General features: G+C 52.9%; 3 protein-coding genes and 1 long non-coding RNA gene across 15 annotated transcripts; 2 read left to right on the top strand and 2 right to left on the bottom strand.

The window, feature by feature from the left end:
- Window positions 1-609: 609 nt before the first annotated feature.
- On the bottom strand, window positions 610-16,754 carry GGA3 (golgi associated, gamma adaptin ear containing, ARF binding protein 3). 10 transcript variants are annotated; one of them, XM_008513254.2, is made up of 17 exons: window positions 16,618-16,754; window positions 10,250-10,334; window positions 10,044-10,119; window positions 8,601-8,699; window positions 7,732-7,855; window positions 7,338-7,441; window positions 7,122-7,202; window positions 6,577-6,714; window positions 5,893-5,974; window positions 5,690-5,806; window positions 5,174-5,413; window positions 4,726-4,796; window positions 4,096-4,415; window positions 3,401-3,624; window positions 2,928-3,097; window positions 2,648-2,758; window positions 610-2,399 (listed from the first exon to the last, which is right to left on the bottom strand). In XM_008513254.2, the coding sequence occupies exons 1-17, from the start codon at window positions 16,655-16,657 to the stop codon at window positions 2,289-2,291; spliced, it is 2,193 nt and encodes a 730-aa protein (XP_008511476.1). In that variant the 5' UTR covers window positions 16,658-16,754; the 3' UTR covers window positions 610-2,288. The 10 variants fall into 10 exon arrangements, 7 of the variants coding, with proteins under 7 accessions (XP_008511476.1, XP_070417553.1, XP_008511473.1 ...); XM_070561452.1 differs by having other exon boundaries at window positions 5,246-5,413; XM_008513251.2 differs by having other exon boundaries at window positions 5,174-5,806.
- Window positions 12,404-16,225, top strand: LOC139074005 (uncharacterized). The gene is made up of 3 exons (XR_011523275.1): window positions 12,404-12,539; window positions 14,113-14,202; window positions 16,099-16,225. It is a non-coding gene; the product is annotated as an uncharacterized lncRNA (long non-coding RNA).
- MRPS7 (mitochondrial ribosomal protein S7) lies at window positions 16,726-20,108 on the top strand. The gene is made up of 5 exons (XM_008513260.2): window positions 16,726-17,065; window positions 17,605-17,796; window positions 17,912-17,975; window positions 18,362-18,529; window positions 19,413-20,108. Exons 1-5 carry the CDS (start codon window positions 16,875-16,877, stop codon window positions 19,632-19,634), a joined length of 837 nt encoding a protein of 278 aa, XP_008511482.1. The 5' UTR covers window positions 16,726-16,874; the 3' UTR covers window positions 19,635-20,108.
- On the bottom strand, window positions 19,955-24,641 carry MIF4GD (MIF4G domain containing). 3 transcript variants are annotated; one of them, XM_070561495.1, is made up of 7 exons: window positions 23,743-24,391; window positions 23,567-23,638; window positions 23,300-23,431; window positions 22,043-22,152; window positions 21,679-21,834; window positions 21,496-21,588; window positions 19,955-20,740 (listed from the first exon to the last, which is right to left on the bottom strand). In XM_070561495.1, exons 2-7 carry the CDS (start codon window positions 23,607-23,609, stop codon window positions 20,513-20,515), a joined length of 762 nt encoding a protein of 253 aa, XP_070417596.1. In that variant the 5' UTR covers window positions 23,610-23,638; window positions 23,743-24,391; the 3' UTR covers window positions 19,955-20,512. The 3 variants fall into 3 exon arrangements, with proteins under 3 accessions (XP_070417596.1, XP_070417595.1, XP_070417597.1); XM_070561494.1 differs by having other exon boundaries at window positions 24,255-24,380; XM_070561496.1 differs by lacking the exon at window positions 23,567-23,638 and having other exon boundaries at window positions 24,385-24,641.
- Between the last annotated feature and the right edge of the window lie 195 nt (window positions 24,642-24,836).

Genomic DNA, 24,836 nt, shown 5'->3' with positions numbered 1-24,836 from the left:
AGAAAATGCTTATGTTCTTCGACATGGAACCGACTTCCCTGTCTCCTTAGGAAAAAAGCCACCCCAGACGTTATGAATGGTGAGTGCAGTGCTCTCCTGCCTATAATTAGAAACTTCAACAGGAGCCTGCAGTGGTTTACTTGTGCTTCTGAAATCTGGCCTCACCTCAGAATCATCTGGAAGGCTCATCTGTTAACTTTCTGGTCACCTCCTTTAAACAAGAAAGAGGTCCGGGAACCTATCTTTTTTGTTTTCTTGCTGAGGAAGTTTCGCCCTGAGCTAACATCTGCTGCCAATCTTCCTTTTTTTCTTTTGCTTAAGGAAGGTTAGCCCTGAACTAACACCCATGCCAATCTTCCTCTTTGTATGTGGGTTGCCACCACGGCGTGGCTGATGAGTGGTGTAGGTCTGTGCCTGTGATACAAACCTCGGCTGCCAAAGCACATCGCACCAAACTTAACCACTACGCCAGGGGGCCGGCCCCCAGGAACCTATACTTTTAACAAAAACCTCAGGGGATACCAGCACATCCACTCACCTACATTTGGAATTTCCTGAGTGGCACCTTCCCCCAACTGGGGTGAATGCTGTCTATATTAGGATTCCAAGTAGGGCAAAAATGGTTTTATTTAACATGCAGCAAAACAAGGGCAGCAGAGTTGGTATATCCAGTACAGCTATTTGTCACAAAGCAGTGACTCAATAGTAATGAATAACACTCATAAATAATTTTCATGTCTAAAGCTTATTATAAAGGTGCATTTCCATACAGTAATCCCACGGACCTTTCCAGGGCCGCGGCAGCCGGTCTCTGGAAAATGCTTGGATTTATTCCTTAAGTAGTGAAATCAATTCACTTTTGACCTGTCCTGATGAAGCAGTGAAACCTGCTTGCTAAAGATGGGACAAGGGGAGATGACCTCTTGATGGAGTAAGGAAGCCTGGCACAAGTAGGGAGGGATCAGGGAACACGGTTTGTGCCACCTTTCCCTGGAGAGGGCTGAGCCCGTCCCCGAGCTCAGGTGAGCTGTGTGCTCTTTCCCCTGCTGAGTGTTCTCACTTTGCTGTGGCCCTGGGAGGCCTGGAGTCCTTGGCCCAGTTGCATCTAGTGGATGGAGCAGCCGGGACAAGCCAGCTGGGGCTGAGCACTGTGGAAGCAATAGGGTCTGGTGACTCGATTCAAGCATGGTCCCTAATCTCACCACCTCCAGACCCAACATCTCGCTGACAGTGCCCATCAGCAGCTGGGGACAGGCAGGGTTTCTGGGCAGCAGGTAAGGACATAAGTCTAGTGCAATATGCCTGACCCTGCCCCTGTTCCCGACCTTATGCCACAACACAGGCCATCTGGTGGGAGGAGGGGGGGAGGCCAAAGCAGGAGGACATGGAAGGTGGTGGGAGTTGTCCTCCCCTTCAGAGATGTGAAGGGCAGGAGAGCAGTTTATTTCATGCCAAGCAAGAGGTAGTGAGTAGGATGGCCTATTCCCACGGCAGGAGGCACACTTTTCCCAGAAAGCTCTGAGTACCTGCTTCCAAAAAAGGGGAAACACTGGTTCTCTTCTGTTTTCTTTCCTATCCCTAGTTTAGGCTGCCATGAGGCCAAGTTCTGTTTCTAAAAGGCTGAGTTCCACATCCTATGCTGAGATGTCCATAGGACACAGCCTGCTACCACCAGGGACAAGCCCACAACTCATCATCCATTGGCCATTCCAGGATGACGCTGTCCACGGAAGGCAGGGCTGGAGAGTGAGCAGCACACCAACTCCTTACTCTGTGCCCAGGGCCATTTGGGACCGCTGCGCTTTGCCCACCTCCCTGGAGGTGGGAGCAGGAGCCTGCCAGCAGGGGAAGCACAGAGTAGCACTGGGGGGCTGAGGCCTCTGAGGGGTGAGGATGTGGTCCTTAAGGGAGGGCCCCGAGTCTCTCTTTAGAGACCTCCCTCTTGTGGCATCAGGGGATGCCAGAACAAGGGGAAAAACCTACTCCAGTCTCCAGTCCACGTTCCCAGGGCAGTAGTGCAGAAGAATCTGGGGCCACTCCCCACCCGAAAGTACGTGGCGACTTCAAGTCACACAGTTAGATAAAAACAGGTCCTTTTAGGGGGCCAAAGGAGGAGAGATCATCGCAGCAGCAGCTCGGCTCCCAGCAGCAATGCCCAGGACCCCTGTTCCATATCAAAGCTCTAAGCACTGCAGTTGGGACACGGACAAAGTCTGGACCCGGAGAGCCCTCCCGTCTCAGGGCAGCCTGCGAGGGTGTCGAAGTGGAGATGACAGCATCCTCTGCGGTCATAGGTTCCCCCACTGCTCCACAGGCGGGAACTGGTCCACCTCACCCACCTCCGTGCTCAGCTGCTCCCCCAGGGCGAAGGTCAGCCTATACCGAAGCCTTGCTTTCTCCTGTGACAGAGGGACAGTGTGTGAGATGTCCTCTTCTCTGCTACCCTTGGGGCCCTTTCTGTGCTAAGGAATAGGCCCTGCTCCCACCACCCCATTCTCGCTCAGCCCCTGAACCAAGATAGGGAAGGGACGTGGGTTAACGCTGCAGTATCATGACACTTCAGGTTGGGAGGTGGCTTCAGGCTCGTCTCGAGGTCCTAATACTGGGGCAACCAGGGCTTCAGGCTGGACCCCCGGTTCTAGCTCACCTTCAGTGGATTGGCCAGCAACATGACCTGGGTGATGGCTGCAGGTGGCTGGATGGGGCTAAATGGAGAGAGTTCTGTCCCAGACGGTGGCTGCAACTTCACCTTCATTGACTAAAGACAAAGAGAGAAGCTCCTCTGAAGAGAGATGGCAGGTACCCGCCTAAGATGGAACCCAGGATAGTCACAGTGGACAGACATACTACCACCTGCTGGCCACAGAGGCCCTCGACACAGTGGGTTCAAGATAAAGGTAATTTCTGCCTCTAGAAGCCCGGGATACCTTGGGCACTGCGGCCTGCAGCACGATGCTCTTGATAGGCAAGGGAGCTGTATTCAGCATGGACACTACCACCACCAGCACGTCGGGCCGTCCTGGTGGACACTCCTTGGCAAAGTGGAAGAGGATGCGGAAGCCGTTTTTATCATAGGCTGTCACAGGAAGGGCACTGCCTGTAAGAAGGCGGCATGTGGGTGTGGAAGGAGAGATACCCACATGAGTGCTGGGGGTGTCTGCCACAGCCAAGGGAGAGCAGGGCGACCCTGTGGTGATGAGGCTCCCTGCAGGAGTCTGTCAGAACCTCCCCAGAGTGCACTGGCAAAAAGCAGAGGCTGAGACAGCAGGAAAGTAGGTCACCTTTGGCTCTAGGGACCCAGGCAAGAAAAGCCTGTAACCACCCACCCTTCTCACACTCCCCACAATGCTGCAAGCTGTGGGCCCCACCTCTCCTCCCACCCCAAGCCTCCAACACCTACTAGGCTTGATAGATTCCAGGGGGACGTGCACATTGGCCAAGGAGAGCTCAGGCCCCTTCATGGGGCTGCCCTGGGACTGGAAGGCAGGTGGCTGGAAGAGAGGGCTGCCAGGCCCCGTGGAGAAGGGGAGGAGAGGCCTAGCTGGGGTGGTGGTGGAGATAAGAGAGGAGGTGGCAGCCCCAGGGAAGAAGTTGGAGGAGATGGGTTTCGCCAGGCCTGAGGTCCTTGGAGGCAGGAAAGGAATACAAGGCAAGTCAGAGACCAGACAGGGCTGCTGGGTCAACCCTTCGCAAAGGCCCCCCAGGCCAGAGCTGGCTCTTACGCACTCCCTAGCTTCTAAATTCCAGCCTGACAGATCAGATCAAAAGGGAACATGGGGGCCCAGTGGTTAAGTTCACGTGCTCTGCTTTGGCAGCCCAGGGTTTCACCAGTTTGGATCCTGGGTGTGGACCTAGCACTGCTCATCAAGCCATGCTGAGACAGCGTACCACATGCCACAACCAGAAGGACCCACAACCAAAATATACCACTATGTACCGGGGGGCTTTGGGGAGAAGAAGGAAAAATTTTAAAAAATAAATAAAATCATAAAAAAAGAAGGAACGTCCCCAACCCCTCTGGAGCTGCCTCTGGTTCTGCATGGGCCCGAGCCCAACCCAGACCCACCCTAACCCCACCTCTCTCCCACTCATTACACTTTGGCCTCTTCCAGAAGCTGATCGAGGGCATCCAGCTGGTGCAGGGTGCTATCGCCCAAAGCTGAGGCATGGTGCCCAGGCACTGTGGCCTCAGCCTTTGGGGCCGAAGCTGGGGCCAAGCCAGTAGGGAAGAAGAAGGAGCCGGCTTTGGGGGCAGGAACACTGGCTGGGACCACAGGAGCTGGGAAGGAGGGTGGCAGTGGAGCCTGGGAGTTGCCTGCAGGGGCTGCTGAGGGCTGGAGGAGAGGCCCGTCTGAGGGGCTACAGGCAGCAGTCCCAGGTTTGGGGCCAAAGAAGTCCAGGTCCGACTGTTCATTCTATTGGGAATGGAAAGCATGAGTGAGCAAAGGCTGCGGAGGGTCTGGCGCAGGCAGCAAAGGGTTTTAGCTCTCCACCCCTTGTCCCCCTAGGCTGGGGGCCCTAACGCAACCCCAGTGGACTAACAGCCCTCTGAGGAGGGCCAGAGAAAGCCCTGGGATGTGATCCCTGTTCCCAGCCCCACCCAGGGCAGGGCCCCAGGGTTAGGACTGTGGGCTCTAGCTAACTGCAGCTGAGGACTAGCTGGAAAGAGGAGGATTATTATATGAAGGCTGTCGAGCACTTCAGTGGTGTCACCTGTGCCCGTACCTGGAACAGGGGCCACTGGCTGTTTCCAGCTGACTCTCTGGGCGGAGCACTGGGGGCTGGGTCAGTGAGGCCTGACAACAGAGAAGATGACCACGATGAGAAGAGGCTCTGGGCTGGGGCAGCCCCAGCCCCACCTCGCCTGAGGAAGGGTCACATGACAGAAGTGGCATCAAGGGGTGACGGAGTGGGGAGAAGGTGTTCCCAGGCAGCTCCAGAGGGGAATGGATCCTCTTCAGTCCTTAGATTCAGAGGGAGGCCCTCCAGAGGAGAGGGCAGCAGAGCAAGACACTTGGTCCACCGTGTCCACCTGGAGTCTGTGTGCAGACTCCCCTGGCAGCCTGAGGGACACTGAGTTTGACTCTCCACGTCTCGGCCCTCCGCCCGATTCCACATGCCTTTCTCTACCGGCCCCACCAGGAACCCTGTAAGGCCTCCCTCTGGGACGTACCCAAGCAGAGCAGCTCCTCATCCAGCAGACAGAGGGCACTGCTTGTGCTGTTGGGCCCGGGGGGGGCCTCACCCTGGCTGGAGGAGTGGCTGCGCCCAGGTCCCGAGGTCTGTGGGGGTGGAGGGAGGATAGGGATGCCAGAGGAGGGGGGCGCAGGCGCCAACACTGGGGACGAGCTGCTTGGTGCCTCCAACTCAGCAAGGTCAATGAGAGTGCCTTGGTTACTGGAGTGGTTGTTTCCTGGATGGGGACAGGAATAATTAGGGGCTACTCTAGGGGCTGGCTGCACAGCCTCTGACCTAATCCAAGGGCATTTGTGCCAGGGGAACACTGAAAAACAAGCAGAAAAACCCCATCCGCATCTGCTGGCCTCTGGGAAGCTGAAAGACTGCTTGGAATGGCTTAGAGTCCTCGGGCCCTGAGGGATGACACACTGGTCAACGTGCACCCATGGCTTGGTGATGGGGACTGGGGCTGGTCTGGAAGGATTCAGAATGGGGAACTGGAACATTTTACCTTCAGAGTCAGGCAAGGCTGACGTAGCCACCTCACCATTGATGACCTGCCCTTCAACGATTGTTTTATAAGAGTTGATGACCCGGGAGAGGTTGTCACTGGCCTGCAGGATGTCCCCTAGAGCAGAAAGGAGACTTCTCACTCCTGGCCATGACAACTCCCCCGATCACACCTTTGTCAACTACTCTTTACTTTTCCCTCACCCAAACTATTGTCATTGTCCTCTGTCTCACTGGCTAGTTTGAATAACGTCCGCCTCTTGTTCTCACACCGATCAAACAGCTCCTGAAAGAGACTCAGACATGAACATCAGAGCGACAAAGGCCCTTGGAGATCATCTAATTCACCATCCATGCCCAGAAAATCACAGGGCTCTCCTATGATTCCACAATTACTGGCAGAGCTGGGCTCAGAGTACATGTCTTCCTGTTGCCAGCCTCCACCACACTGTGTCACCCAAGATGTCTGCCTAGGCAGATAAGTTACCAAGAAAGATGAGGGAAAGTACATCCCTTTCTGCCTCCCAGGCTGGCACGTGCTTAGAATTCAGAGTATCTATGTGACCGAGGACTGAGTGCAGTATCAGGTGCACACAGTGAACCTCTCTGCCCAATGTCCCCGAGGCAGAAGGCAAGGCACAGAGCAGGAGCGAGCCCGAGGGTGGGTCTGCAGAGTCACACAGACTTGGGTGTCCACGCAGCTCTTACGCCCCGGGTGAGGTAGCCATAGCTCATGTGTAAAATGAGGGTGCCACCCCCTCTCTACCTGGCTGCTATGCTGATTAATAAGTTAAGGAACCAGGTGGGTGGCAGTGTCTTAGGGCGGGGACTTGGCAAAGGCTGGCTCCCCTTCCTGGAGCCCAGCTCCCCTCCTAGAGGTGGGCCTACCTTCATGAGCTCCTTATCTGCTTCTGAAGAATCCTCTTTGCTGTAATGAAGCAGCATCTCATTGAGCAGCTTTACATTGTTATTAACTTCCTCTAAAGTGTGTAGACGCTTGGTTACCTTCTGGATTCGCGCCTCATCCTGCATCAAAGAGGATCAAGGAGAAAGAGCTCAACAAGACTCGTCCCACTGACTCCTTAGAATCCTGCAAGGCAAGGATCACACTTTACTAGAGAACATGAGTAGATGCTTCCTTCCATTTAAAGGAAGCTCCTTTCAATGCATGGTTCTTGGGAACCACAAGCCTCAGACTCAATCCACAGTTTTTCTTCTAAAATAGCAGCCCCCCCACACCCAAACCTGGCCCCATCTACTCTTGCTCCTCTGTTCCATTCTTCCTCAGAAGCTCCAACGCTTCTCCTTCCATTCTCTAGCATCTCCAGGCGTGGCGGTGGGGGCTAACAACAGGCCTGATGCAGGAGAAGGGACCTCTGCTCTGTGGTCACAGGCTCCTCCACCCCACACCCCAAGGCCCAGGGCCCACTCACTTCTTTCACCATGGACTTGATGAGCTTGTTGGCCTCTTGCAGGTCATCTGGGTTTTTGCTTTTCAACAACTTGGCTAAAAGCTGGAAGAGGAGGGTATCAACAGTGAAGGGAAAGGCAGTACCCCAGCCATGGAGACCACAGAGACTGGAACTCCCTGTAGCTCTGAGCGAGCCCACACCTCATCTGAGGACACCGCAGGCAGGGATGCGCTTTACCTTGGATTTCTCCTCATCATCAAAAACAGGGTTTTTGGGACGAGGTGGTGGAGAAGGGATCAGTGTCCTGTCCACAGGGATGAGTGGGTCAGACTGCACTATGCCTGAAAGGGGACACAAGGGAGAGAGCATTTGCTCAGGCTGAGGTCATCTTGTTGCCCTTCCTCACACAGTGCCCAGCAAGGGGGCACATCCCTGTGATGAGGACCTGCAAAGGCAGGGCAGGGACAGCAGGCTGCGCACACCTCAAGCCATCAAACCCCAGCCAAGCCCTTCCCATTGTCTTTGAGAAGGAGGAAGGGAGGTAGCCCGGAGACAGTAGACACCCCCCTCGTTCTTCCTGGCCTTGGCCACCCTTGGCGCTGCTTTGAGGCTGAGAGAAGGTAGCACATACCCTGTCTCTTCAACATGTGGTAGGCATCCTTGATCTTTGATTCTTCTGGCAGAGCCAAGGTCCAGCTGTAAAGGAGCTCGATAACCTTGGTCTTCACTTTCTCAGACACCCTGTCCCCCAGGTACTAAGAGGCAAAAGGAAAACCTAGTAACTGCATTCTGGAGGCAGAGACAGTAGGAAGGCTCTCTTCATAGCAATGAAGTGGTCACTAATTAGCTACAGTCCTCAAGCTTACTCCAGACCATCAGGTGTTAGATGTGTGTGGGATGCACTGGGAGAGGACGGGGGTGGGGGGACACACCATGATGACGACTGCATGTGGCATAGCTGTACCCAACTGGGACACAGTCTGAGGGTAGGCAGGAGGCTGAGAGCTGCATTGCCATGCACAGTCTGTCAGAAACACAACTGCATTTTACCTTGAAAGAGTTAACGAGAATGTCTTTAGTATGAAAAATTGTTCCCTCTGCTTTAGGTGGGTGCCCAGAGTTTAAGCACGGCAATAGAAGCTGAGAAGCTGAGTAAGGAGGGAGGCCAACTCCTTGTATCCACATGAGACAGGCCAAAGAAAAGTGACTGCTGTCACTAGGAGCCCAGAAGTCCACACTACACAGGCATGTCCCCCTGGACACACATACAGCTGCTGCTGCATCACCTGCCACATTTAGGCTGGGGGCCTGTCAGAGAGGGCTGCCTGTCCCTGCGGCCTGGATGGTCATCCTGCTACCCTCAGGACCTAGCTCTCTAAGGACAGGACGCAGAGAAACTCAGATCCGTGGAAATGCTGGTTGTGCAGTGAAAGCCAGTAAGATGGGAGAGGGGAAGGAACACGAAAGTTCCTAGAAATGAGGAGACTGCCAGTGACTGACCTTTGGAGAGACGACTTTGATTAACTCATTCAAAAACCGGAACTTTCCCACTTCATTATGAAACCTCCTCCCACAGTTCTTCATACACGCCTCCAGCACCTGTAGCCACACAAAGGAGAGGCGCTCAGTGTCAGGGGCTCTGGGTGGGACCTGGCACTCAGCTGGACACCTGCATAGATACGGCTGAACAAATTATTCACCCAAGGAAGAACAGATCAGAAGTCGTGTGCAGTGCCCCAGGGAACACCAGGGCAACAGGATCACTAACTACTGTGTCCCTCAAATTGCAAACCTCTTCTGGAGAAGCTCAGCAGAAACTAAAGTAAGAAACACTGAGACCCAGATACCAAGACAGATGCAAGGTCAGTCCTGGAAGGTGCCTTGCTACAAGATTCTGCCCTTGTATTTTACAGGTGAGGAAACTGAGACCCAGAGATATAAAGTTTCTCTGACTCAGGGTCGAGGGTTCTTTCCACAAGCTGATCAGCATCTTGGGGAGGTGGGAGATAAAATTTAAAGTCTGTTTTCTTCATTATAGACGACATGATCTTTTCCCTCTCCCTGCTCCCACCTGTCTTCCTTCTGGGGCCCGTAAAACCACGTTAAGTTCTCCTGTGCTGCCTGTGGCCCCTGGCGCCCGCAGTTCATGCCAAGGAGCATACCACCCCAGTGCTCCCTCTCGGCTTCTGTCTTTCTAAAGCAGGGTTTTCAACTGCGCCACTACTGACATTTTGGGCCAGTTATTCTTTGTTGTGGAAGCCTGTCCTGTGCATTATAGGATGTTTAGCAATACCTCTGGCCTCTACCCACTAGATGCCAGTTGTACTCTCTGATGTGTGATGACCAAGTGTCTCCAGACATTGCCAAACGTCCCCTGGGGGGCAAAACCGCCCCCAGTTGAGAACCACTGTTTCAAGACCTTTGCTCTACGATGAAGAGGACAGAGGCACACAGGTGGGTCACCTACGTGCCTTTTCCATGATTATTTCCTCTCTTCCATCTTTCCAGGACCCCAGTAAAGCCAGGGGAGAAACCTGGTAAGCCTGACCTTGGCAGGTGCTCTGGTTTAGGGGAGAGCCTGGAGGTGCCTAAGCGCTACACAAGGCTCCACGTCTTGAATCCTCTTAATCTGAATAAACACTAAGATCCGCCTGTAGGTGTGATGCCTTCACCAGGAACCGGCATTATTTTTAGCTACAGAACGCGTTAGACTCGCCATGCTGGCAGGGACTGCACTTCAGCCGTCTTTGAAGTATCAGGGCCTGGCACAAGGGTACACACAGTTGTGGAACATTTGTCTGAACATGTTCCAAGTATATCTTGTTTGTTTCAAGGACTTTCAGCTGGCTTAGGGTGTGAGCCCTGAGAAGCTCAGGGAACTCAGTGTGGGCATGAGGAAAGGCCTGGGTTCATGAAGATCCACTGTCAGAATGAAAGACCTACCGTCAGGGCCTGGACTGCCTCCCATTCCTGCGGAGACTGGATCTTATGGGCCAGCAGTCGGACAGCGATCTGTGGCCTGGGAGATAAGCAGACCACACTTTCAGGACACTGACCCTGGGGCCATCTGGCTAGCCCTCCTTGGCCACAGTTTTCGACTTTTCCAGTCAGCTATCTCTCACCTGCCCGCTAATAGCTTTGGGACTCACCCTTCAAGCTCTTTGTTGATCTGATCACAGAAGCCAATTATGTATTCCCAGTCCTCCTGGCGGTTGGAAGGATTGGTGGCTTTATCTTGGGACAGAACAAAGAAAAAGACAATTATAAAGAGCAAGGAAGACACAATGGAAGGTTTTCTTGACAATTTTTCGGCACTGATGTGAAGGTAAGCTCGTTTCCAAATTTCTTCTCTAATAGAGAAGCCTCAATAGTTCAGGCAGGCAGCAAGTCAAATACAAATACTACACTTTCTGTCCAGTATTTTGAAAGTTACAAACAAAACAGAAAACAAATCCCCAGCCTCAGAGAGCTTAAAGTAGATCAGGATTGACAGCACAAACACAAATAACTAAAATATCCAAACAGATATACCTATATAAAAGGTTTAGTATAAGAAATAAATATAGATAACTGCAGCTATATAAAAATAAGGTAAGTGTTAAGCAAGTAGGGATGATCAAGCAGTGTTTCCTGGAGAAATTGAAGGCAGGTGATACTTGATAAAATATACATACTTACAAAACATGCATATTTCCTACACACCCTTCCTTAACGCTTTAAATGTTTTTTTTAATTGCACACAATGCTCATCACGTTAAGTGAAGCTAACAACACTGAGGGAACCCCCGCTAAGTACCAATCTTTGTGCTGTCTGTTGGAGAGGTCTCAGAGGTCACTGAGGGTTTAAAATCCAGCTGCCAGGTCTCCTAATACTTGGCGTGGGTCCTCTTTTCTCTGTTGCCCTCAGAACTCGTGCTGACAGAGGATGGCCCCTGCTGAGGGGGTTTGACTGTGTTCCCATCTGATTCAGATCTTGGAGTCTGTCTCTTCCAGAAAGCATTCTCAAGCTGTTTGCTAAATTTAGGGCTTCAGGTTCAGAAGACAAATGGAAAGCTGAAGGCGTATATCCTTTTTAAACACCCACGCTCCTCCTGCAGATTCCCATGAGGTCCAAAAGCAGGGTGACAGAGCCTTGAAAACCCCCCTCCCAACAAGGGGTGCTATTAGAAGTTCCTGAATTCTGATTTCTCATGACTGTGTTTTCTTAACTTCCTTTTTTCCTAACATTAAAAATCACTAGCTCCACAATCAAATCCTAACAGGGACTCCCAAACCAACAGCCCCAACTGGGCTCTGAGGCACAAGAGGTCAGCAGATGCCACCCCAAGGCAGAGGGAAGGCATGCAGAACTCAAGGAGACCCTGCGCCTGCCTGGCAGTGTTTCTGCTCTGGCTGCAAGAAGATTCTGATGGTTTAGGTTCGCATTTGGAAGAAAGGAGAGATGTCCATCCTCAGTCTTGAAAAGAGAATTAGCAGGCCCTTAAAAATGTCAAGATTGAAGGGAAGGAAGATTAATTCTATCAAGAGTGGCTACTTATAGAGGGCCAGCCCGGTGGCATAGTGGTTAAGTTTGTGTGCTCCGCTTCAGCAGCCCCGGGTTCGCAGGTTCAGATCCCAGGCATGGATCTAGCACTGCTTGTCAAACCACACTGTGGAGGCATCCCACACAAAACAGAGGACGACTGGCACAGATGTTAGCTCAGCGATAATCTTCCTCAAGCAAAGAGAGGAAGATTGGCAACAGATGTTAGCTCAGGGCCAATCTTCCTCACACAAAAGAGTGGCGATTTATTACCACAGTGACCTACTAGCTGTCACCTTCCAGAGGGGCACCAAGTGTCTCCCACCAGTTGTCTGAAATCTTCTCAGGTGTTACCATGGCTTTGTTACTAATTCCTATCATTTGAGATGCTTAAAGTTCTCACATGACTTCAAGAGGCTATAGGATACAAAAATAAGATGTTCTGAGGAGCCATACCCATTCTCATCATTATCATTTTGAGAAGAATCACACACCTCATGGTATAAGAAAAAGCAGTCCACTCACTTCTACTGTTCACAACTGGAAGAGCATCTTACAAATAGAGAGGACAACGTGGACCCCTTCCTTTCCCGACTCGTACATAAGCAATGGGCATTCACCAAACAACGTATTCCTCCTGGGCCTGCTATAATACCTATAGCATCTCTACTTCCAAGAATACTCCCACTTACTTTTCACTTGTGTTCAACTTCTCTAGAATCCCACATCCTTTCACCTTAATAGACTTTCTACTACAAATCTGCCGAGAGCCCTGTGCCTACACATGGGCACAAAAAGCCCTGGTTTCAGCAATGGTGGGTCCCACTCTGAGCATCTCCTCCAGCTCTCCAGCTGACTCAGAAAGCAGACCTTGATCACCCACAAGAACTAAAAGAAACCTCTGGGGATAATTCTGGGTGAGTTGATCTCTCCATCTGCCTACTGCCTCCTCCAGCAGATGCACACAATGTTCCACCCACTCGACATTCTTCTCACCTGGCACAAGGGTGACGGGAGAGCCTCCCTGCAGACCCTGCCTTCTAGAACTGCCCCCTGGGCTCTACTCTGACTCAAGGTTTCTATTTTCGGGTCCCTGCTGAAAGCCTCATTCTCTTTTGCGTCTGTGCCTCTAGATCTCCTGCTCTCACTTTCAGCTTAATTCCATCTCTAGCCTTGACTATTGTGGGACCTCAAAAGGTCAAGTAGGAATGGAAATAGCAGCAATGATTATCCCATCCCAACATGGGTCAGACATCCCAGAGACTGCAAGTTCAATGTAGCAAATGACTTAGAAATAAGCAGAGGCAAGAATATAGGGGGCCCGCCCAGGTGGCGCAGCAGTTAAGTTCGCACGTTCTGCTTCAGCGGCCCGGGGTTCACCGGTTCGGATCCCGGCTGCAGACATGGCACCACTTGGCAAGCCATGCTGTGGTAGGCGTCCCACATATAAAGTGGAGGAAGATGAGCATGGATGTTAGCTCAGGACCAGTCTTCCCCAGCAAAAAGAGGAGGATTGGCAGCAGGTAGCGCAGGGCTAATCTCCCTCAAAAAAAAAAAAAAAAAAAAAAGGACATAGGATTGAAAAAGAGTCAACCTTCGATGCTAGGTTCTTGAATCGAGAGACTTAGTCAATCAGCAAGCGTTTGTTAAGCACCCATAGAAAATTAAGTGCACGGCATGCTAGGTCCTGGAGGGACCCAAAAAACCAGACAAAACTCAGATCCTACCCTTGAGGAGGTTAAGCTCTTCTGGTGCAACACATGAGAAATAACCAGAACAAAAACCAAGACAGCGTGTAATTAACAAGTGCTAATCTGGTACAGAAAAGCATCTAAAAACAAAATCCATCACTTCTCTTTCCTGACTTCCCTATTTCTATAAATGGTGCCACCACTCAACGGCTCCCTTTGTCCCCACCCCCAGGCACCCAGATTTGAACCCCCATCATTGACTCCTTTGTCTCTTCACTTATTTCCATCAGTCTGTACTCCCTTCCTTCTCAATCTTTTAAAATCTCTCCCTTCCTTTCTAATCCCTGCCCCCAGCCCACCTCCTTACTTCTCACCTGCTTCCAGAACTTCTGCTCCAATCCATCCTATATAATACCCCCATTTCAATCCTCCTAAAACACTGATTCCACCAGGTTCAGTAGGAATGGCGACCCGAGAACTGTAGAAATTTAACCTTCTTGGGCTGGAATTCAAGCCTTTCCAGAATTTGGTTCTAACTTCCCAGCTTTTTTTCTCACTACACTCCTACAGGAACTCCCTGCTTGAACCAGCCAAACACATGTGCCCCACGCCAGGTTTGCTCCCTCTGTATCACCATCTGGTGTTTTCTCAGGCAATTTTCTCCATTCTTTAAGGCCTAGCTTGAATGCTGTCTCCTCATTGAGAGAATCATCTTCCACTCCACCTATTCCCAATTTCCTGAAGAAATTGTATTTTAGCATTTATGGCTCTTGCCTTGTATCTTTCTCTTTTTATTTAGGAATGTTTTACCTACTCCAGCAACAGTTTCATCAAACTGAAGGCAAAGACTGCTTGAACTTCTTAATCTTCAGAACACCTCACATAGCAGGTATTCATTAAATACTGACTGACTGTGGTAATGACAGGACTTGAGAGAAGGCTGAAGTCACTGAGAGATGGTTCGTAGGGGAGGAGAATCTGGGATGTGTTTTAAAACATTTAGTTGAGCAAAGGGGAACAGGGATTCCAGATAAGGAGAGCAATGTGTGTTGGTGGGACAAGAACATCCAACTGATCAAAGCAAGGAGGAGTATCAGGAAGCCACAAAGAGGCGGCAGTAGGTGTGCAGCAGTGGGATGACTAAACAGAAACGCTCCGCTGGGAGCCGAATGCAGAACGGACTGAGGGGCGGTGGGGAGAGACTTGAGACACTGGGCCAGGCAGAGGCATCTGCAATAATTCTGGCAAAGCAGGGAGTGACAAGGACCTAGACTAAGATGGTGCTGAACCCCAAGCACTGGTCCATTCAACTGGTACAGTTCACACCAGTAAGTTTTAAGAACTGTGAAGCTGAACAGAGGATCAGAATGGAAGGAATCTTTTTTTTTTTAAAGATTGGCACCTGAGCTAACATCTGTTGCCAATCTTCTATTTTTTAATTTTCTTCTTCTTCTCCACAAAGCCCCCCAGTACATAGTTGTGTATTCTAGTTGTAGGTCCTTCTGGTTCTACTTTGTAGGACGTGCCTCAGCGTGACTTGATGAGTGGCGCTAGGTCCATGCCCAGGGTCGGAGGTGGAGCACGCGAACTTAACCACTTGTCCACGGGCCGGCCCCAAGAATGGAAGGAATCTTAACACTGCCCCATATGTCACTCCAATGGGAAAGAGTCGAAGGCCGGTCTCAGCTCTAGTCGCAAACAGACACCATTCCATCCCCCCTCGCCATCTCCACTCGCCCTCAAAAACAGGTCTGTCTCTCTTCTATTTCAGAACACAACTCTAGAAGCTGGCCTGTGGCCGAATGGTGAAGTTCTTGTGCTCAGCTTTGGTGGCCCAGGGTTTCACTGGTTGGAATCCTGGGCGCAGACATGGCACTGCTCGTCAGGCCATGCTGAGGCGGCGTCCCACATGCCCAACTAGGACTCACTACTAAAATATGCAACTGTGTACTGGGGAGATTTGGGGAGAAACAGCAGAAAAAAAAAGAGCAAAATATAAGTCTAAAACTAGCCTATTAAATTTAGTTGAGGTCATGTAAATTACTCCGATGTCTCCATTACTATCTGTGAATTGAAGCAATTCCAGTGTGCTTACATCCAGTTGAGTGGCTCTGGGCAAGTGGTTTGATTAGTCAGGCTATCCTCTTTTTGTGAAATTGTGACAGTAGTACCTACTTCGCTAGGATTCTTGATAAATGAGTTAAATGAAAGTCTTTAGAACACTTTGAGCTCCTTGGAGAACAGTTCCATATATACAGAAGGCTTTGTGACCTGTCTGCAACTGCAGATTTTGCAAATATAACCAAAGTTCAACCAAGAAAGGTCAGACAATTGGAAGATTTTAAACGTCCATCACCTCCAAGAGCCTGAAGGCTCTAGTAAATAAGAGATCTCTGCGCGAGGCAATATCTAGGCATCCAACCTGTTTTACTACCCTGTCCAATTCTGTCTTCACTTAAAGAGGCCTCCAGGGACCTCCACTAGCTCATGGGAAAGTTAACTGATTAACCCTTCAGCAGAGTACTACCTAACAAGGTTAACCCATATTTCCCTTAATAGCAATATGAATTAGCAATTATAGCAAGAGGCCGCTATAACCACAGCGTCAGGCTGTGCTCCTCAGCTTTGCTCAGAGTAGGTTACCGACGAATGGCTCGTTAAGATGTTCCAGTGCGTGTGTGTGTGCCCGAGCGCGGGGAGGAGGGTCCCCAACAGAGGTGTCACCGTGCTTTGGTCACTGCAGGAAAAAGGCAGAGCTCTGTTCTTTCTTTCTCTCTCTCTTTAGATTATTCTCACTTCGAACATTCTGCCTGCGCGAAGCAGTCACTTCTCGAATACATGGCCACAGTTCTGAAGCTGTGTGTGTACACTCAGCGGCAAGCGCCGCTCCCGGAGCGTCAGCCCAAATCCAGAGCTTTTCCCTTCGTCAGGGACTGAGGCGCAGGCGTCCCGGAGGCACAGCCGCGCGCGGCCTCAGCACAATCTCCCCCAAAGCGCCGATGCATGTCAGCCGGCAGTACTGGGTTGTCGCTTTCCCGGAGCCCGCGGGGCCCGGATAAGACCCGAGCTCGCGCCGCGGCGCGCGGAAGCGGGCGGACGCGCCGCAGGACAAGGAGCGGGGCCGGGCGGGGGCCAGGGCGCCCTGCTGGGGAAGGGGCGTGATCATGGAATGCTCGCGCCGGGGGGAAGCACAGAAGCGGGCTGCAAGGCGGCGCCGTCAAGGCGCCCAGGGAGGGGGCCTATGGGTGAGGAGAGGGGCAGCTCGGCGGCTCGAGGGCAGGCAGAAGCGGCCGCGGCTACTCACTCAGCCAGGACTCCAGACTCTCCCCTTCCGCCTCCGCCATATTGCAGCCGCCCGGGCCGGCCCCGCCGCCTCAAACCTCGCGAGAACCTGCAAGAGACGAGCCGGGGCGGAGCCTGCATGGGGGCCTGAGAGGAGCGAGCGCTGCCACCGAGGGTCGCGCCGGATTGCGACGGAAAATGGGGGGGACGAATGTTTCTTTTTACTCTTCCCTTTGGGCCTCGGAGTGAGAGACTCTTAACGCCCAGATTAAATGGGTGATGCACAGATTTAGGACCCCGTGGAGCCTTTTCCCTGTCTTCCGTCACTCGCTCAGGCACGCAGGCACGCCGAGGGCAGTCCTTGTGGGGTCCTCGTGGCCAGCCAAGATGGCTGCCCCCGCGGTGAAGGCTGCGAGAGCGTGGTCGGGCCTGGCGCTGGGGTTGCGGAACGCTGTCCTGCGGCTTCCAGGGTGAGAGGGCGGCGGGCAGCTGGGGGGCCGCTTGGCTCTTCACGGGGATACCTGTGGGGAAGGAAAGAGGCCACAGACAAGCCGTGCGGGGAGCTGGAGAGAGCATGGGGCCGGGATGTCTCAGTCCAAACCTCTTACACTAGCTGCGTGACTTTGGACCTGTCTGAAGGTTTAGTGATTGCTCCCCGCCCGCGGGGATTCGAACTCGGAGCTGCAAGTGCGGTCTCGTGAAAGAGCTCAGAGCTGGGATTTTCTCTGTTGGGAGATGCGGAGAGAGACGCATAAGCGGGGCGCCTATCCTGAGGGTCAGGAGCCTGTCCTTACCGTTGGCGCTTGACGAGGAGGAGACTTTCCTCGCCTGTTTGGGGGAGGTCCTCCTACCTCTTGGGACAAGAGCCAGAATTATTGATTGCGGTTCAGGTTTGGCTAGCAGTCCCTGGGCCGCTCTCACTCGTGGGCGGGTTGGCAGACACGCCTATTGTGAAGTCAAGCCTTTTCACTGATGGAGTCGGCTTTTGCCCGCCTCTTCCTCCTCCCAGGCTAACCCAGGTGAGGTGGAGCCGCTATGGTCCTGAATACAAGGACCCCCATATTGACAAGGAGTATTACCGCAAGCCCTTGGCCGAGCTGACTGAGGAGGAGAACTATGAGCGGGAGCTCAGGAAGACTCAGCTTATCAAAGCCGCCCCAGCGACGAAAACATGCTCTGTGTTTGAAGACCCCGTGATCAGGTTAGATGGAAACAAACACTTGTTCCACAGACTAGGGCTATACCGGGGAGGGTCTACAGTAAGGATTCCGTGATACAGCCTTGGAAAGCTAAACATTTTGTTTTTCTTCTTGAAGTAAATTCACCAACATGATGATGAAAGGAGGAAACAAAGTATTGGCCAGATCCCTCATGACACAGGTAAACGGTACCTGTCATCTTTCTCTTCCCTATAGCTTGGTACTTGGCTCTTTCAGTTTAGCATAAAAAAGAATGGATTCGTATACCTGTCATTGAAATTAACTTTACTGTATGTATGTGTGGAGGTGGAGGCTTTAATGAAGTCCTGCGGGAGTCAACAACTGCCATTCCACCCCCACATCACAAATCTTAGCCCACTCTTTCTGTCCTAGTCCAAGAAAGGTACTTAAGGGAGGCACTTAAGAACTTTGTTTTAGAAGTGCTGAGTGAGGAGCTGCAGAGCTATAGAAGAATGAGATGATGGAAGTAGAGGGCAGGATACTAGCTCAGCCAGGTAAACCCTTTAGGGAGCCTGGGGTAGCCTCTTTCACTGTATATCTTTGCAGACTCTGGAAGCTGTGAAAAGGAAGCAGTTTGAGAAGTACCATGCTGCCTCTGCAGAGGAACAGGCAACCATTGAACGCAACCCCTATACCATCTTCCACCAAGCCCTGAAAAACTGTGAGCCTGTGATTGGGCTGGTACCCATCCTCAGGGGTGGCCATTTCTACCAGGTGAGTGGTCAGGGCCTGGAAGCAGGGCTGCCCACATGTGAAACAAGATGTGGGGGTCCTTGGGGATAGGAGGGCCCAGAGTTAGGCCAAGATTGATAGCTTTCTAGGGACCAGGGGCTGTCAGGATCTGCTCCTCTGAGCCCGAGTATAAAAACCACAGGCAGAAGATGGAAAAGAAAGCAAGCAAAGTAATAGCCAAATGACCTCTTCTGGAAGCCTGCCCCACCCCCCTTTTGTCTAGCATCCTGCGTTCTAAACTGTAAGCTTCTCATGGTGAGGGACTACGTTTACACCTCATCTTTATACACCAGTGTCAAGTGTAGCACTTGAACCGTAACTGATGCTTCAGCACTATTTGTTGAACTGAACTTGGCGTCTCTATCATACCATTTAGTTATACTTCATTGTCATAAGTGGATGTTCTCGTCTTCTCTTTTTTCAATGTAAACTTCATCAAAGTAGTGACTTTTTTATTAATGTCTGTGTCTCTAGGGTCTAGCATGGTACCTGGCACATAGTGGGGGCCCAGCAAATGATTCTTGGACAAGAGCGTCTTGTTTTTTGGCCCCCATTATCTGAGTTAGCTAAATCACCCCGGCTGACGGGTTTTTCCCAATTGGTGCCTGTATCAACTTGGCTGAGCTTCCACCTCGAAGTGAAAGAGGTCAGTGCTAAATGAGTATTTGCTCATTAATATCTGCTACACTGAAGTCACCCAGGGGTGAAGGAAGCTCAGAGAGGAATAGACAGGCCTCTCTCCTCAGGAGCCTTGCCAGGGCTGACCCAGAGGGAACCTGTGGCTACTCCTTAGAGCTCAGGGAGGAAGGAGACTGCAGCGCTGGCAACTTCTTGGACCACTGTGCCCACATCCTATCTTGCCCAGGTCCCTGTGCCACTAGGCGACCGGCGTCGTCGCTTCCTGGCCATGAAGTGGATGATTACTGAGTGCAGGGAGAAGAAGCACCGGCGGATGCTGATGCCAGAGAAGCTGTCGCATGAGCTGCTGGAGGCTTTTCACAACCAGGGCCCTGTGATCAAGAGGAAGCACGACATGCACAAGATGGCTGAGGCCAACCGTGCCCTGGCCCACTACCGCTGGTGGTAGAGGGAGGGTAGAGGCTCTAGGAGGAGCCCAGGGCACTCGGCTGCAAGAAACAATGTGAGCGACTGCCATGTTGAAAATTACCTGTGGGTTAAGGCTGTAGTTCCTTTTCTAGGGCAGGCAGGCCTCACAGAAAGGATGGAGCAGCATGTTTATTGCTTGTTAGTCCTTCTTTCTTTGGGGCTAGAACTTGCTCTCCCTCCCCTGTCTCCTTGCAAAGAAGGAACACATCAACTTGGATTTCCCCCAGGAAACTTAGGGCCCATCCAGCCATCTCTTCCCTCAGCGTGGAGTGGACCTTTGGATGCTAGGAAAGGAAGCGGTTTTAGTATCAGAAAAGGTTTATTAGAAAAGTCTCACCTTGAATAGTATAGCATGTGATGTGGTACTGCCATTCATTGAAACCAACTGGAGGAAATATGCTTATTTTCAAAGTAGTCCTTGTACAAAATGTATAAAAAGCAGTTCCTGGTGTGACGTATGCTCTGCTTCTGCCCCTTGACATCCCAGTGCATCCCACCAGTGGCTATGGGTACCCATTTTACAGATGGGAAATGGAGGCACGGAACTAGCTGTTGCACCAGTGTTTACACAGTGCACCGGTTGTTAGGAGTTGCCCTTCTCTGCCTAGGTGGAAGGTGATGGGGGAGAGAGGCTGATGGGACTGTGGGGACAGGTCCGTTTGGTGTCTTCCCTAATCCATGAATGGGGGAGAGGAAAGTGCTCAGGGCAGGACCAGTGTGTAAGTGGGAAACATCTTGGGAGCTGTTGAAAGTCTGGAAGGGAAAAAGTCTTTGGGAAAGGCAAAGACTCCACTTCCAGGTTGGGAGGTGGGTAGAAGAAAGGCCAGTGCTGCTGGTGAGGAAGCCTGATCTGGAGGCCTAATCAGAGACCTCACTGTAGTAATACTTGTGGGCTGCTGGGGTCGTTTTCCAGCCAGCTGCCCGGAACTCAATGATCTCCAACAGCAGCAGCTGGGCCAGGGAGCTGAGGCCAGTTGGGAGCAGGAAGCCATCCCGGATCAGGACAAAGAGCTCATCCATGCGCTGCCTGTTCATCTTCTCCAGCTGCTCCCCGACCCGGTGCAGCTGCAGCACCAGGCAGTCCACCTGCAGGGGGCAGTGGGAGGTGACCCCCGGCAGGGCCAGCCTATCACACAGAGCAGCCATTTACTGAGCGCTTGCTGCTTGCCAGTCACTGTGCTTGGCCCTGTACACACATTTCCCCACTTCATCCTCATGCCACCCAGGGGGTATTATCCACATCTTAACATGAGAGAAGTTTGGGGACTTGCCTAAGGTCTCTCATCTGGGCCAGGCTGGACTCAGGCCCTGTCTCCAAACTGTGCTGCTTTACTCTACTTTTTTTTGCTGAGGAAGATTTCACCCTGAGCTACCATCTGTTGCCATATCTTCCTCTATTTTATATGTGGGCTACCGCCACAGCATGGCCACTGGCGAGTGGTGCAGGTCTGCGCCCAGGAACTGAATCTGGGCCGCTGAAGCAGAGCATGTGAACTTAACCACTAGGCCACCAGGGCTGGCCCTTAACCCTACTTTTCTACCTTCTCCACACTCTGTGCCTGGTTTGTTTTCTAGACCCTCTGTATGCACAGATGTATCCTCTCATAGGTTGGCTTTCCTGCTGGGACGGAAGCCTCTGAGCCAGTAGCTTTTGGCTGCTCTCTGTTCTGGATAAATTCCAGACCTTGCCACTTGTCCTGCAACTGACAGGCTTTAAATGCCCCCACCAGGCTCCTGCCCCAGGAAGCGATGCCCTGGAAAGCCTCCATGGACAGTGCTGGCATTCTGAGCTGAGCCAAAGACTGCCCACTTCCACAGCCTTCTGTGCCAGGGCCACCCACCTCCTCCTCCTTGCTCAGACTGTCAGGCTGGGCCAGACGGAAGAGGCAGTCATAGACGGGGTTCACCAGGGCCATCATGGGCATGTTGTTCACCTGTGGGGGGAGAGCAGGGGCCAGAGCACCGGCTTAGTGGCCGTGGGAGACAGGCCATCCTGCTGCATGAGGTGGCTGCTGGGGCCTCACCCTCAGGTAGTCAAAGATGTTGCAGATAAAGGTGACATAGCAGACCCAACCCTGCAGAGAGCGGGCTCGCAGCTGCTCCCGAGTCTGGTACTCTTGCTGCAACCGGTTGAGGAGTCCACGCCGGAAGACACTCTGGCCTGCTTGCTTGCTCTCTGCCTGTGAGTCAGGGAAAGGATGGTGAGTGGCACCAGATGGTGCCACTGCAGCCGCACCCAAGCTTCCACAGCTGAAGGCCTGCCTGTCCTGCTCCTTTCTCTGCCTCTGAGAGAACCCCTTTACATCTCTGCCCTGCTGGCCAGGCCTTCTGCCCACTCCTGAAGCACCTTCCTCAAAGCATCTCCCCTCTTTACCGACCCCACCCAACCTGAATGATGGCGTAGCACATTCGTCCTGCTTCTTTGCTGAACACACTGTCCTGCAGAGAATGGTCCACAATCAGATTGGCCACTTTCTCCAAGTCCACGGCACCTGGATCTAGGGTAGTAAAGATAGGGAGTCTAGAGCTGTTTCTCACTTTTGCCTCTACCTGCTTCTAAGAAGGATTTGAGATGTTTACAAAAGAGCAAAGAGCACTCCCATTGTACGCTTATATTGAAAGAGACCGGAAAACAGGGAAGGAGGACAGTAACCACGCATAGGAGCAGCTCTAGCTCTGAGCCTCCTGGTGGCCCAATCAGAGGAAAAGGAGAGGGTTATGTGGCTGTTAGAGACTAATCAAAGTAAGAATGCTCGTTTTTTAGGACACATTTTCCTGGCACTAGGTTGAGGAAGGAGCACCAAATAACAGTGTCTTCGACAGCAATTTTACAGAAAAAAGTATTCTTATAATAAATACACAAGTACCCCTGACAAGAGTGAGCCTCGCCCACAGGCCCACTTGGCACATGATGGCCATTGCTATTTGTCAGCTGAGTCAAACTCCTGAGTGCTGCAGGAGGGCATCAGTCCAGGACAATTACTACATCTCTTCTGCCAAGCAGAACACTCCATCTTCTGTCCCAAGTCAGGCAGCTCTGCATATTCAAGAGAGCTGGCTGCAGCAACGCAGAAACCAGGTCGAATGTAAGGACTTAAAGGGGCAGGAACTGTGTTCTCTGTGCCCTACCCCTTTATGGGTACTTAAGCTTTAAAAAAAGTCCTTACAGTGGCTGGCCCAGTGGCTCAGCGGTTAAGTGCGCACGTTTCACTTTAGCGGCCCAGGGTTCGCCGGTTCGGATCCCGAGTGCAGACATGGCACCACTTGGCAAGCCATGCTGCGGCAGGCGTCCCACATATAAAGTAGAGGAAGATGGGCACGGATGTTAGCTCAGGGTTAGCTCAGGGCCAGTCTTCCCCAGCAAAAAGAGGAGGATTGGCAGCAGATGTTAGCTCAGGGCTAATCTTCCTCAAAAAAAAAAAAAAACTCTACAGTCTGAGACGTGACTCTATGATTCATACTCCCAAATACTGGCCTAAGTGTAGCTTTCTTCCTGTTCGAGTTATGTTGCTGACTCCTCTGAAAGCAAAGGGAGGGCTGGGCATTCCCGGGCTAGGGCTCAGTCCTCCAGTCCCGTCCCCTTGGCCCCCTTTGCCCCTTCCCTGCAGCTCTGGACCCAGGCTCAGGAGCGCTCCCCATGCTCACCTTTGAGTGCTGTCTTCAGCAGTTGCTGGGTCTCTGCATCAAAACACTGGATTTTATACTCCTCTCTACCAGGCTCCCCCATGACCACCCAGCCCCAGTAGCTCTTTACTGGGGTGGGACTAATGACGGCACCTGGAAGAGGAGAGGTGAAGGGAGAAGACTCAGGTGTGCAGCATGGGTCCTGCAGGCCTTGGGTGGGGCTGGCCCGCGCTTGGGACAGGGGCTCCTGGGAGGTTCACGGCATTCGGTGGTTAGCTGAGAGCCCACCAAGCTTGGCTTCTGGTGGAGACTGGGCATCAGCCAGGCACATGCTGCTCAGTTTAGGAACCCCTGTAGCTTCTGCGATTACACGAGAGTAAAGAAATGAAGAGTGAATGCGCGTGTCCTAACACGAGACAGAGTTATTCTCAGCTGATACCAAGGGCAGGGTGGGGTGCGCTGACCTAGGGGTGTAGATAGGTGGATATTAGACGCTTGCCCTAGCTATATAAACCGGCCTGGAAGCTGCTGGCTCAGCACGATTCCCGGCGAGTGAAAAGGCTGGGGGCTCTAAGCTGCGGACAGCTCTGTCTCAGCAGGGTTCCAAGCCCCTCTCCCAAACCGTCCCCCTCAGCCTCAGTCAGAATCCTTCGCAGTCCACAAAACCCAGCCCTCCGGCCCTGGGGTCGGCAGGGGCCAGCCCGCGTGAGTGGTGCAGGAGCCTCCTCCGCCGCTCGACTGACGGTCGAGCCCGAACTTCCCCTGTGCTGGCCAGCTTCTCCTCGGGACGGACTGGTTAAACTGGCCTCCGGAGCGGCAGGAACCTGGCACTGCCCACTCAGGACTCCCAATTCCTGAGCTTCGTTCGGGATCCTTCCTCTTAAAGAGGGAGCGGGAAGACGCGTCCCCCAGAGGCAGTCCCCGTTAGAGTCCCCTCTCCGGACTCGGCGCCTCCCCCCTGGTCAAAGGAGACGACCTTGGGCGTCTCCAGACCCGAGCAGCATCCCTAAGCCCGGAACGCCCTTCCCTGCGGCGCAGGGCCCGCGGCGGAGCCCGCCGTCCAGGGTCCCCGGGGCGGGAGAGGCGGCGTGAGCGCCGACACCCACCTGCCGCGCCAGCGCCGTGCCCGCGTGCCCGGAGGCCGCTCGGCGGGCATAGTGCGCGCGCCCCGCGTCCGCGGCGCTGCTGGTGCCGCCGGCCGCGCCTCGCCACGGCTTAGGTCATTTCCTAGAGCGGCGCCGGGGCGGGGCCGGGCAAGCGGGCGTGGGGGAGGGCTCGGGGGCGGGCCTCGCCAGCGCCACCTGCCGGGGCCCCGGCGACGCTGCCCTCGCCGGCCCTGTCCTCTCCTCACCCAGTTTGCCCTGGGTCTTGTCCAGGACCACAACGGTTCCTGGGCCCTGGGCCGGACCTGCTCCTCCGCCCACTCAAGCCCTCAATTTTAAGCAGTGGCACGCCCCCACCACGCCTCCACGCCAGAGGCTCAGGTTAAAACTGGGTCAGAAGGGGACACTCGGCCTGGCCCTCGGCGTGGGAGAAGGCTGCGGAGGGCGTGGTCCGC

The sequence above is a fragment of the Equus przewalskii genome, chromosome 10, assembly GCF_037783145.1.
Source record: "Equus przewalskii isolate Varuska chromosome 10, EquPr2, whole genome shotgun sequence".
Classification (NCBI taxonomy): domain Eukaryota; kingdom Metazoa; phylum Chordata; class Mammalia; order Perissodactyla; family Equidae; genus Equus; species Equus przewalskii.
The sequence above is the reverse complement of the archived record's forward strand: the minus strand, read 5'-3'. Positions and strand labels throughout refer to the sequence as shown.

What these genes read in the sequence shown, in the direction of transcription:
- GGA3 (XM_008513251.2), bottom strand. Translation starts at nt 16,657, where the DNA reads ATGGCGGAGGCGGAAGGGGAGAGTCTGGAGTCCTGGCTGA. An exon ending in ATCAACAAAGAGCTTGAAGG is followed by an intron (nt 10,120 to 10,249) that starts GTGAGTCCCAAA and finishes CTTATCTCCCAG; the next exon opens with GCCACAGATCGCTGTCCGAC. An exon ending in GGACAATGACAATAGTTTGG is followed by an intron (nt 5,807 to 5,892) that starts GTGAGGGAAAAG and finishes TTTCTGCTCTAG; the next exon opens with GGGACATCCTGCAGGCCAGT.
- MRPS7 (XM_008513260.2), top strand. Translation starts at nt 16,875, where the DNA reads ATGCACAGATTTAGGACCCCGTGGAGCCTTTTCCCTGTCTTCCGTCAC. An exon ending in TTTGAAGACCCCGTGATCAG is followed by an intron (nt 17,797 to 17,911) that starts GTTAGATGGAAA and finishes TTCTTCTTGAAG; the next exon opens with TAAATTCACCAACATGATGA. An exon ending in CCAGATCCCTCATGACACAG is followed by an intron (nt 17,976 to 18,361) that starts GTAAACGGTACC and finishes ATATCTTTGCAG; the next exon opens with ACTCTGGAAGCTGTGAAAAG.
- MIF4GD (XM_070561494.1), bottom strand. Translation starts at nt 24,282, where the DNA reads ATGCTGCTCGGGTCTGGAGACGCCCAAG. An exon ending in CGGGTCTGGAGACGCCCAAG is followed by an intron (nt 23,639 to 24,254) that starts GTCGTCTCCTTT and finishes GTGTAATCGCAG; the next exon opens with AAGCTACAGGGGTTCCTAAA. An exon ending in TCCACCAGAAGCCAAGCTTG is followed by an intron (nt 23,432 to 23,566) that starts GTGGGCTCTCAG and finishes CTCCTCTTCCAG; the next exon opens with GTGCCGTCATTAGTCCCACC.